This window comes from Strongylocentrotus purpuratus, unplaced genomic scaffold (genome assembly GCF_000002235.5).
Source record: "Strongylocentrotus purpuratus isolate Spur 01 unplaced genomic scaffold, Spur_5.0 spur5_scaffold_21, whole genome shotgun sequence".
Taxonomy (NCBI): domain Eukaryota; kingdom Metazoa; phylum Echinodermata; class Echinoidea; order Camarodonta; family Strongylocentrotidae; genus Strongylocentrotus; species Strongylocentrotus purpuratus.
The window spans coordinates 36,674,538-36,687,063 of NW_022145607.1; the positions used below are offsets into that span (position 1 = coordinate 36,674,538).

General features: G+C 37.6%; 1 protein-coding gene across 1 annotated transcript; it reads right to left on the minus strand.

Annotated features, from left to right (window-relative positions):
- Window positions 1–640: 640 nt before the first annotated feature.
- On the minus strand, window positions 641–12,137 carry LOC588888 (organic cation transporter protein-like). Its single transcript, XM_030994372.1, has 11 exons — window positions 11,988–12,137; window positions 10,890–11,147; window positions 10,200–10,303; window positions 9,440–9,594; window positions 7,323–7,488; window positions 6,178–6,316; window positions 4,424–4,515; window positions 3,063–3,271; window positions 2,557–2,665; window positions 1,254–1,463; window positions 641–803 (listed from the first exon to the last, which is right to left on the minus strand). Exons 1-11 carry the CDS (start codon window positions 12,135–12,137, stop codon window positions 641–643), a joined length of 1,755 nt encoding a protein of 584 aa, XP_030850232.1.
- Window positions 12,138–12,526: the final 389 nt, after the last annotated feature.

The window sequence follows — 12,526 nt, forward strand, 5'->3', positions numbered from 1 at the left end:
ATGATTAGACCAATAGTAGTCACGAATTGTTAATTTACCATAAATGAAGGTTATAGTATATGACGAAACATTCTATAAGTCATATTTATAAAAGCAAATATATAAAATAAGGTTATGTATATATATGAACAAAAAACATTCCAGAAAATACACAATGAGTAAAGAATAAAAGGCATATTAATAGTGAAGGAGAATAATATATTTCCTTTGAAACATCTCACTCCCACTGCCTCTCCTTTGGTCATTCTTTTCTCCTACCCTTACACTTTCTTCTAATAATATTTCCTTGTCTCTGTATCTTGCCTTCTTTCACCGTCCATTTCCCTCCTCATTACTGCAATTTCGCCGTTTCTAGCTGAGACATCTTTCTGTTCCTACTCTAGTCAATTTTGTTCAAAATTGTTTAAAAATGACGCGGTAAACCAACAGGGAAAAAAATCTCGCCATGTTTTTGTCCTGTGTAACTAAATGACAATTGCGCGCCCCAAAGGACTTCTGCGTATTCGCTGAACTATATTGTGTGTTTAAAGATACACAAGTATAAAGCGTATTATTATTTACGTCATTATAGCAAAAGAAAAAGCCGTCACGGTTTTGCCGCGTGATATTAGAATAAGGCGTGAAGAGATAATAGTGTCTTTTATTTCTCTTCCTCCATTTGGAATACGGGATTGTCGTGGGAGACTCCATTTGCGATGTCGTTTTTGCCTCTAAACTCATTTGATACGTCATTATCCTCCTGACCTTCGTAAACTTCATCCTGGGATTTTCTGTCCTCGGAGTTCTCATCAATATCATCTTTCCTAAAAGGTTAGGGGAGAGAAAGAGATAGAGACTTAAGGTATATAGATAAATAGACAGACCGATATATTCCTACGGGGTGTCTAAAAAGTTAAATCTTTATGAGTAGATAAGGGAAGAGTAAGAACAAGGAAAGGGAATGAGGATGATTGAGCCTCGATTTATATATAGTTTTCATGAAAAATGTATTTTATGTTAGTGGTGTATGAAATATATATTATTCGCCGAATACTTTATAAAAACAACAACAAAAATAGGCCATAAAAGGTTATGACCCCGACAGACGATACTCTATCACACGGAACGGGACGATACATCAAACCATAGACGTAATACATTCTATTACGTCTATGATCAAACAAACACAAGCACACAATAACCGATTTTTTTAAATAAGAAAAAGCCCACAATCAGTAGGCCTATTATGATAGAGAGTGTCCGCTTAGACTTACAAGCCAAATCGTTCTCCTTCTTCCAGCGTCTCTGGGAGTTTCTTTCCTCGTGTCTCGGGCAAGGCTAGGGAGACCAGAGCAGCCATGACGGATAAAGACCCGTAGATAACAAGAGGAAGGGGGTCCCAATACTTGGTGAGGAGGAGGACAAGAGGAGCTAATATACCTGCAATTCTGCTGAACATTGAACAGTTGCCGATGGCGACACCTCTACATAGGGAAGAGAAGGAAATTTGAGATGAATAGTAAATGATGTATTACTCTAATATTATTATAAGGAACTAAACATCGTTTCACGAAACCGTCATAAGTACAAGTTTACCAAAATCCAAATGAAATGGGATGGGATGTTGGTGAACTTTATGACGTTTTCGTGAAAACAATATCCTGACGTATCTTCATCATGTTCATGCATAGCAGTATTTCTTTAACTATAACACCCCGAGTAATCATTTCGCATTCCTCTTTCAGTATAGTTATCTCAAGATGTGATTCTTGGTTCGTGTCAGTACTACTCAATGCATACATCTTCTATAAACCTTTGATTTGCCACAAGTGCCAATTAAGAAGATTGCTTTGAGTGACAGCAAAGGCTCTGCTTAATCATGTAATTGACCAGTTCGAGTCTTGATTAGCTCCATGACAACCCTAACACCAATATAGATTAATCTTGCCAACGAAACAGTTGCACAAACAAATATGTACATGTAGTTTCTAGTTTTGATATTCATCATGCTATTATGTTTTTATCATTTCATTTCTTCGGTACTCAGTTCTTGAATTTTTTCTATTTCCATAGCGCTTAGAGACTTAATTGTAATTTGCTCTATATAAAAACTGAGTATTATTGTTATTATTATTATCGAAGCTTTCATATCTTCCGAAAAATCTAAATACATGATATTTACAATATGTGACAGGGATGTTATTTGTGTGCTTTATAAACAGTTTATTACTATTCATTATCTCTGAAGCCCATACGTATTCTACAAAGGTATCACAGTCCACAAGTTAAGGACCACAGGTTCTTTTTTTAAATACTGTTTTGGTTTTACACTACCATGACTACCGAGTGACAATTCTTTTGCAGTTTTAATATTTAAAAAAAAACCTCAACATTCAAGAAGAAAAAATAAGTTAATGATAAACAAATTCGTAGACTCTGATTTTGATGATAATTATAATAAAAATTATGATAGTATTAGTAGAAATGATAATCATAATAATAACAATCATTATAATGATAACGCCTGTTTCTAATAATGCGCTTTACCAGAAGCACTTACTCATATTCATATTATACCTGATATTCGTTGGGTAAATCTCCAAAGTGTAGAGATAGATAATGGTGAATGAGCCAGAGATTCCAAACTTTCCGATCGTAGCCACGGCCGTTAAGCCAACGCCAGGGGCTAACACGAAATCAAGTGACATTCAGACAGATATTTACCATTTGCAAATATCCAGAATATTCAAAGGTTAAGAAATATCTAGTTCAACTACCATTTCCAAATATCGAGAATATTAAAAGGTTAAGAAACATCTAGTTCAACTACAAGTTCAAGGTCAAGTTCATTTATTAACTATTTTCAAATGATTGTGCACAACAAAAAACATAGAAAACAATGATGTTTTACGTAGATCTCCGTAAATACAAATTGAACATTAGTAACTTAACAATATATTATTCACATGTTATGAACTTTAAGATAATTAAATATCACAGTCAATTGTAAGAAGTTATTTGATAGACAAATGCAAAGTATCAAAATAATGTCATTACTGGATTGTGAGACAAAATCGTCTTACGTATGAAGGCAGTTGAGAGACAAGCCAGCCCTCCCAGCATCATACAGAAGAAAAGACTAAGCCTTCGACCAAAAACTTCGATTATGACAATATCGACAAGGTATGCTGGGATCTCGATGCCACCAGAAATAGCAAATGCGACATAGTCATTGGTGCCGAGATTTGAGCTATTCAGAGATAAGCCGTGGTAAACCATCGAATTCACCATCCTAAAAAGAGAAGGAAAAGGGATGGAGGGAAAAGAGGAGGGAAAGGTGGAAGAGAGGGGAAGAGGAGGGAAAGGAGGAGGGGAAGGAAAATGGGGAGGGGAAAGGGGAGGGGAAAGGGAATGCAAGGGAAAGGGAAGGAGAAGAAGGAGGGAATGGTGGAAGACGATGGGAAATGGAGGGGATGGAGGAAGGAAGGCGGAAGAGAGGGGAAGAGGAGGAAAAGAATGATGGAAAGGGGAATGGGGAGGGGAAGGAGGAGGGGAAAGGAATGGAAGGCAAGGGGAAGGGAAGGGGAAGGGGAAGTTGGAGGAGAGGGGAAGGGAAAGGAAAGTGGAAAGGGGAAGCGGAGGGGGAAGTGAAAGGGAAGGAGAAGGGGAAGAGAAGATGCAAGGGGAGGTTTGGGTGAGAGGGGGTTAGGGTGGAAGTAAAAGAGACAGCAAGCATTTTGTCTTGAATTAACATGGCAAAAACAAGAATCTGGATCAGTTATTACTTATAATTCCTGAACAACAAACAAGATGGATAAACTAACAAATCTCAATGGTCCCCTCGCCAATACAATACAATACAATACAATAAAGTCATTTCACAGCGCTTTACATAAAAGTTATCAAAGAATCTATTGTTGATCATGGTCAAAGAGGAGAGTTTTGAGACATTTTCGGAAGACATACAGCGAAGGTGCTAATCGAATAAAACCTGGAAACTCATTCCAGAGTCGAGGAGCACAAGCATGGAAAGCATATTGTCGCCAGCTTTGGTGTATGTTTGGTGTCAGTACATGAGCGAAAGCCAATGTCATTCCAAAGTGAAAGGGGGATAGGGGGAAGGGGGGGGGGGTTAAGGGTAAATAAACATCTTTAGATAATTCCAAATCCGATGTCTATAGATTCTATTCGATTTGACTAGATGAGTAAAATAAGAACCGCAAAACACTGTTGAAAGCCATTACTGTCTGAAAGAATTTCCACTGCCGATGCACATGTATTTATCCTCATACCTAGACTATAGGTAAATTAACTGTTTCAAAAAGAAAATGGAACCTCTGGGTTTGGTCAACATTGGTTCGTGAAGGTTCGTGAATAAAACAGACATCGCATCAGCAATGGAAATGAATTTCACAATGGTTATTGATGATTAATTGAGAGTTACCATATAAAAACCATGTTAATTGTCCTCATTCTCATTCTCGGCGTGCGAACCAAATCAACCACGGTAGGTCTACGGGCCTTGCGGATCTCATCCTGTCATGGGAGATAAAAAGGTGTCGTGTAATAATAGCTTTTAAAAAAAATGTATCAAAATAATCTCATATCCAGATAAAAGATATGAACTAAACTGATAACAATTTATAAGAGAATAGAGAGAGAGAGAGAGGATGTGTGTGTGTGCGTGTGTTTGTGTGTGTCAGCGCATGTGAATCTGTGTATGTTTTGTGAGATGCGAGTGAATGTGAATGTTTACGGGGGGGGGGGGTTAAGTAGTAGAAGGGGTGGAGGGGTGGCGGGCTTAGGGTGCATTGTATACACATATGTATTTTTTCTTCTTTCATGAATGATGGTAATTAAGTTTACTATGTGATTATTATTATTAGACAAATTTAGTGATTCGTTCCATTATTCTCCTTCTTTGCTCACTGTTTTGTGAATAATTTATTTATGTTATGAAAACGAAATGAAGATTGGTATTTGTATCGAATTATTCACATTGATTTTTATGCAATGATTTATTTTGAATGAAATCTCTAATCCAAAAATATTGAAAAAGAAGTGTGTATGTGTGTGCGGGGGTGTGTTTGTGTGTGTGGGTGTTTGGGGAGGGGGTGTTTGAGAAGGGAAAGTGGAAGATATAGAAATAGATATAGGTGGGTGCAGAAGAGGAGGAAGCCGTAGCTAATTTGATAAGAGAGGAAATCGAGTCTATAGAAAGAATGTGAATCGTTATAGATTCAAAACTAAGTTCCTTAATGTTTAACACAGAGCACCTGTCTAGCAAGGAATCCCTGGGCAAATTAAGATATTCTTGATAATATGGGCACAACGAGGTTCTTACGTAGTCCAAATCAATAATTTACTGAATTGACACAGTGCATTTTGTTTCAGGCAGTTACTATGGACCCAACATGCACTTTATTAAGTTCACGCTTTACAATTCAATTCATCTCTATCTAACTCGGGTGTTCGACCAAAAGCAGGTCCACAAACCAGAGCTTCCGTAATCTTTCCCCATCCCTTTATATATTTAGCCTTATTTTTCTTTATGTCATATGATACATCTCTCATCAAGTCTGACATCATCCCAATTTGTGATCTCCCTGTTCCCCGTTTACTTGCACCCGGCCTTGTAAAGGTTATATCTTGATTATCTTCTGATTTATTATCATTAATAATATAAGCCATTTAACCCAATAATAATCCTCTTGAAAAAGAGCTATATCTTGAACTGGTAGAAATATGAAGCGATCTACATCATTGGTCATGTAACGGTAGTCATCTTTTATTTCAGAAGAGTGGCTGGATACTTAAAAGCCTATTGGTATTAAAGGCATTAATCCTCATTACCAAGTCCCTCGGAAATGATTTAAAGCCGTCGGTCTCCTGGTTGATTACTAACAAGCAGTCATGTTTTTTTAAGCAAATAAACATTTATTTTATTGTAGCTTAAAAGCTAATGATATAAACCAATAATTAACATGTCCTTGAGAGACGTTATCTATACTTTGTTAAAGAACAAATAATGAGCTGATGAAAGAACACTATAGATAATGATTATATTCGATAAACCTATCTACTCTCCGAAATTTCGATAATATTTTTGAGTGTTGTGTATTATTTCATCTATTTTCACAAACACATACACTCACACGCATACGCGCGCACACACACATACCAAGCTGTATATGTTACCTGTTCTTTCATGTATTCTTTGGTGAAAAGAGGGCTTGGGAGCTCGGCCTTGTTGACTTCGGCCACCTTGTTGATAATTTGTTCTGCCTTGTCGTATTTCCCCATGGAGATTAGCCATCTTGCGGACTCAGGCAGCCATCTTGAATTCATTAATGAAACAGTCAATTGATAAGATTGATTGATTGAAACTCATATCAATTTCATTTTGACAAAATACGTTACAATGTATTCGAAAATACACATAAATACCTTAACATTGCAAGGGAGGCAGTGGGTTCCTTAAAATCAGAACATGAACAGATGCTACTACTTTCACCACTTCTATTATGATGGGTGATCAGTGTCCACGGAGATTAACCAAAAATATTAGGAACATGATATTCGATTAATAATCTTTTTATGTTTTACACAAATCTATTCAATTCCTTTATTACCGAATGGAAAATAAATAATGAGACACCAAATTGTTTCAAGTCGAAAATTTGTCGTCAAAGAATTCCGGAAATATCGCGATCTCAACATTCGATGTGGGATCGGAATGCGCTGCAACTGACGAAAAAACGAGCGCGAACTATAATGACACCACCACTACACTACTACTACTACAACTACTACTATTACTACTACTACTAATAATACTACTACGACTACTACTAATACTACTAATACTACTACTGCTACTACTACTACTGCTACTACTACCACCACTATTATTACTGCTGCTACTGCTACTAGTTTTATCCCACTACTACTACAACTTCTGCTACTACCACTAATAATACCGCTACTATTACAACAACTACCACTACTACTACAAGTACTACTCTTACTGTACTACTACTACTTCTACTTACATGTACAACTTAAACAACCACTACTATAATAATACTAATACTACTACTGCTGCTACTGTTACTACTACTATAACTAGTAGTAGTACAATTAGTATTAAGGCTGCTACTTCTGATGATGATGATGATGGTAATAGTTTTAACGATAATATTTATAACATATTATTGCAAAAAATGTAACATGTATATTTTGTCCAGAGTTAAACAAGCACTCCCAACGATATCTTACATTGTCAATATTTTCGAAAATTACCAGTATCTACTCAAAAAGAACTTAACAACAAATTGTCTTACATGAAAGCGATAAACAAGGGCAGAAGAGGTGCAGTCACGACCAGTTGCAATGTACGCCATGAGCGAATGTAGTATGCCGGCAGAGCAAGGAACATGTATCCACCAGCGTAGCTGATCGAAGCTAAAATACTTAGATTTCGTTTAGATGGTCCAATAAACTCGGTACCTTATAGACCAAAAATCATGATGTGAGAAAAGTATATGGTTAGTATACATAATGCAAACATAAAACACACCCTCACAAACACCCACCCTAAGATATAAATGTGTGTGTGTTTGTGCGTGTGTAAACGTTGTACGGTAAGTGTATATTATACAAATAATGAATGGTTATGAGTTCAATAGTGCAAATATTGTCATGAGTTAAAAGATTAACATTCTATTCAACGAGACGTCAGCCGAGTTGAATAGAATTAACGTTTATCTTTCAACGAATCTTTCAACAAAATGTTTTGCTCCTTATGTTAAAGATGAATTAAAGTTGTAGTCAAGCCTTCTAGATTACATTCAGATTGCCTTCGCGTCAGATACACGCAGGGATACGCGCACTGCAGAGAGGTACGCAGTCTGCATATAACCAAAAATGCACGGCGAATATAACCAAAAATGCACGCGCGTGCAATAGAACATCTATTGAATATCATGTGACCAACATACACACAGAACTTTGTCATTCCTTGCTCATTTTTCCTGATTGAGGTGTCATATGAAAGGGCAGAAACTCAACTTTCTAGAAATGTGATTTTCTCTTTGAAATTCAAATACCACCCGCCAAACGATTTTTCGGTTTCCTCTCTTCAAATAGATTTTAATCACTCATGCGTGAAATATGCATCATAATGAGTTGCATCAAATGAAAGAAGAGGATCTAAGCTTTCCAAATATGTGTCATTTATTAATTATAAATGTGATTAAATTATGATAAAACATCGATAATTCTCGGTTTCGTTTTTTCTGGAACGCACTGTATATATGAAAATGTCTTCGTATGAGGTTTTTTTCTTGCCAATATTCTTCTCATACCAAAGATGTGTTTCGTATTGAAACGCTCTGCTATACATTGGATGGGTTGAACTTGAAACAATGATATCATTAGGCTTTGGAGTACAGTCGTGTATCACATTTGACTGTTTGTAATGTTAATAAAAGTCAAATGAATGAGTTGATTGGAAAGCAGGAATGAATAATTTATCTGTTTTAGTCACACGACCGAACCGACTGCACACCGATCCAAAACCGACCTATTAATGGCAATGTAATTTTGTGTTCAGTCTGTTGTCTGGCTGTTTTTGTTGGTCTGGTGTCGGTCTGTCGTTGGTCTGTTGTCGGGCTATCGTTGGTCTGGTGTCGGTCTGTCGTCGGTCTGTTGTCGGGCTATCGTTGGTCTGGTGTCGGTCTGTCGTCGGTCTGGTGTCGGTCTGTCGTTGGTCTGGTGTCGGTCTGTCGTTGGTTTGGTGTCGGTCTGTCGTTGGTCTGTTGTCGGTCTATTGTTGGTCTGGTGTCGGTCTATCGTTGGTTTAGTGTCGGTCTGTCGTTGGTCTGGTGTCGGTCTGTCGTCGGTCTGTCGTTGGTCTGGTGTCGGTCTGTCGTTGGTCTGGTGTCGGTCTGTCGTCGGTCTGATGTCGGTCTGTCGTTGGTCTGGTGTCGGTCTGTCGTTGATTTGGTGTCGGTCTGTCGTTGCATGGTCTGGTGTCGGTCTATCGTTGGTCTGGTGTCGGTCTATCGTTGGTCTGGTGTCGGTCTATCGTTGGTCTGGTGTCGGTCTGTCGTTGGTCTGGTGTCGGTCTATCGTTGGTCTGGTGTCGGTCTGTCGTTGGTCTGTTGTCGGGCTATCGTTGGTCTGGTGTCGGTCTGTCGTCGGTCTGGTGTCGGTCTGTCGTTGGTCTGGTGTCGGTCTGTCGTTGGTTTAGTGTCGGTCTGTCGTTGGTCTGTTGTCGGTCTATCGTTGGTCTGGTGTCGGTCTATCGTTGGTTTGGTGTCGGTCTGTCGTTGGTCTGGTGTCGGTCTGTCGTTGGTCTGGTGTCGGTCTGTCGTTGGTCTGGTGTCGGTAATGTGGAGTTGGTCTGTAAGTGCGACTCGGGTATAGGTTAAAATAAAGAATTAAGGACCTCTCTCACCTATGACAAACAGGATAATGTTGAAAGCAATGTTACCGAACCCCATAAAGAAACGCATGGTAGCATAGAACCACCAATTGGGCGAAAAGGCAATAGCAACTCCAGAAACAAGTGAGATGACGTTCGCAATGAGAAGACACCACCAACGTCCAATGCTATAGTAATACAAATCATGATAATGATGGTAATTACTGTAATCAATTTTCAACAGTGTACAATTTATAATTCTATTGAGTCAGAATCTATGGAAATATGGAGATTCATAAACATTATAACCAGCCATTTCAAAGAATAAAATGTTCATATTTTACCGTTTTCCATGTAATTCCGCTTTGCACTATACACTCTACTATAAGAGTTGCGTTATTGTTATGTTGTTATGGATATAAATCTATAATAATGATGCATACAAATTTTGTCCAGCTGCTGAGATCTTTTTACGATCGAAGGTATGCCAAGTTTCACGAGGTTCAACACTTCTCTGGTTTGCAATCCCTCCCACTGACACCAACAAAAAAAACGATGGCTGCAAGCCCTTTAAAGATAACCATCATATCTTTTAATTCGTAGCTGCGGTAACATTTTGTTTATAACGTAAAGCACAAAATAATTCGAAAGTAGATTAGAATGAACATGATTATACTTGTAGAATTGTAATATCGAAATAAACCATATATTTCCATTTGCTCTTCTTCCAATCGCGATTAGCGAAGAGAAAATTATTCAGAAACTCCAAAAGAATATGACAGTCGCAACCTACATATCTGACAGGATGCCGAAGAAAATAGAACCCGCTAAGAATCCTCCATAGAAGATGGATTGAGATACCTGGGTCAGGCCATCCTTGCCACATACAAGGTCAAACTGTATGGAAGAGAGATAAATGAAGAGAGAGAGAGAGAGAGAGACAGATAGATAAAGAGAGAGAGAGAGAGAGATAGATAAAGAGAGAGAAACAAGATAGATATATAAATAGAGACAGACAGGCATTCGGAAAGGGGAAAACACAAGTGATTTGTTATAGATAAATTTGGTAATATTTGACTCTTTTTATTGATAAAGATCTATAAAGGAATCGTCCTAAACAAATCCGTAACCAATGCTTGTCGGTTTCTTGTTCACGTAATCCTCAATCTATTGCGTTCATTCGTCATTTATTCTGTTTGAACCTTTTGAGATGATATTATCGGCAGAAATATTGTGTATCAATATTTCCTTTTTGACTGAGATCCTGAATATGTCTGCTTCATTTGTAACCATTAATGCTGTTATTTCAATTGTTCCAGGATTATTAATCATGTGTGATTACTTAGGAAAAGTGTGTGCCATATTAAACACCAATTCAGTGCTAGGCACACATACGCACACCTATACACACGAACGCATACTCCCGGACACCCACGCGCATCCACACCTCACCCACATACACCCACACACTCTAAGATCTTACATCTGTCACTGTCGTCGTTTGATATTGGCTATCATCATAGACCCATCCACTATCACATGACATCGTTCCGCTGCTGTAATTGGCTGGATCAATCCCAGGCCAGAATCCCACTCCTGTCACGTTATATTTCTCACATTGTGCATACTCCAGTTCACCATCTGACGTGTAGTTTGATGGGATGCTACCTTCCTTCTGGGCCAGTTCACAAGCTTCCTCTGAGAGTCCATACACCTCACATCCAGTATTCCATTCGGGGGTCTTAAGCAACATTGAAATATGGATTCTGTTTCTAATAACGTGTATTGAATAAGGAAACAAATACACAATTCCTATATAATGAAACAAAACAAATGTATGAAGGTATTCTTGTATGTCTGGGTCATGGACATCATTCAGCAATATTTATACAATGAGCAATATCATATAACATATTCAGGGTGTCGGCCCCCACAAAAAATCAACTAAATTTTGATTGGCAACATCTTCAAAAGTTATCAACCATCCTCAATGGAATCTGACAGATAATGCTGTATTAGTGACTTCTGAACTCAGTGTGAATCTCGCAAGGATTCATTCTACAACTGCAAAGTTATGAATATTTTTGTAAGACGTACTATTTTCTCAATTGTTATTTAAAAAAAAAGTCTAATGCGTAGCATCAATGCACATTAAGCTTTCACCTATCGCTTCTGCTTTCGAAGCAAATAATTTCCTTATAATCTTCAATTTATGTTTAGATCATCATGACGTGATCAGTTTGCAGTAGGAAACAACCGAGTATAGAAAAGAGCAACAACTGTATTTCTTATTCAGCTATTCAATTAGCTCTTTCCAAACATTGACTTTAGGATATGCATTCTCAGGAGAACTAATTGAACATTGCTTAACATGTTCTTTAGGTTTCTCCACAATATATATCGATTAGATTTGATTTGGTCAGTATGTCTCCATAAAAAAATACTTAAAGACATTTATCTTAATTCTTAACAATGATTTGGTTACAAGAATTGAAGGTGACATTGAAGCTACAGAAATATTTATTTGAATTTGATAACACATGAATTTTATCGTCTCGCTTTTATCCTGTTATATTCTTACCTCACACCAGTGGTCGACAGATGCATTAAGAAAAACCGCTACCAGGGCGGCCCAAGAAACTGTAAAATTTAAGATGACCACAATGATATAGAGACGCCGCTGATATCGTCCAAATTCACCAACCGTCTTCAGAATGTCGTCAAACTTCATTTTGCTTTTTTTTTTGGAGAAACTGCGAGCTAACAGGAGTATGCTTGATATTGGTAAGCTATCTTTACCTTTAGTGGTTTAGAGGTAGTGGTTATTTTACCTGACTGCTAAGAAAGCATACCTCATTGTTAGTAAGCAGCCAGAGGACCGAAGGCTTTACGTCCTCCCCTTTAATGAACGCTCTTCAATTGCTCATGATCTACATTGATTGCTTAGTTCTGTGCTTTATCATTTATTTGCTTATGTTTATGTCTATTTGATATTTGACAGTCGTATACCAAACTCTGTTTAAGGTAAACTTTATCATTAAGTATAAATACAAAATAATCTACATTGCTAGCTTTCATTGTTCTGTGCTTAACCATTCCTTTGCTTATGTTTATGTCTAT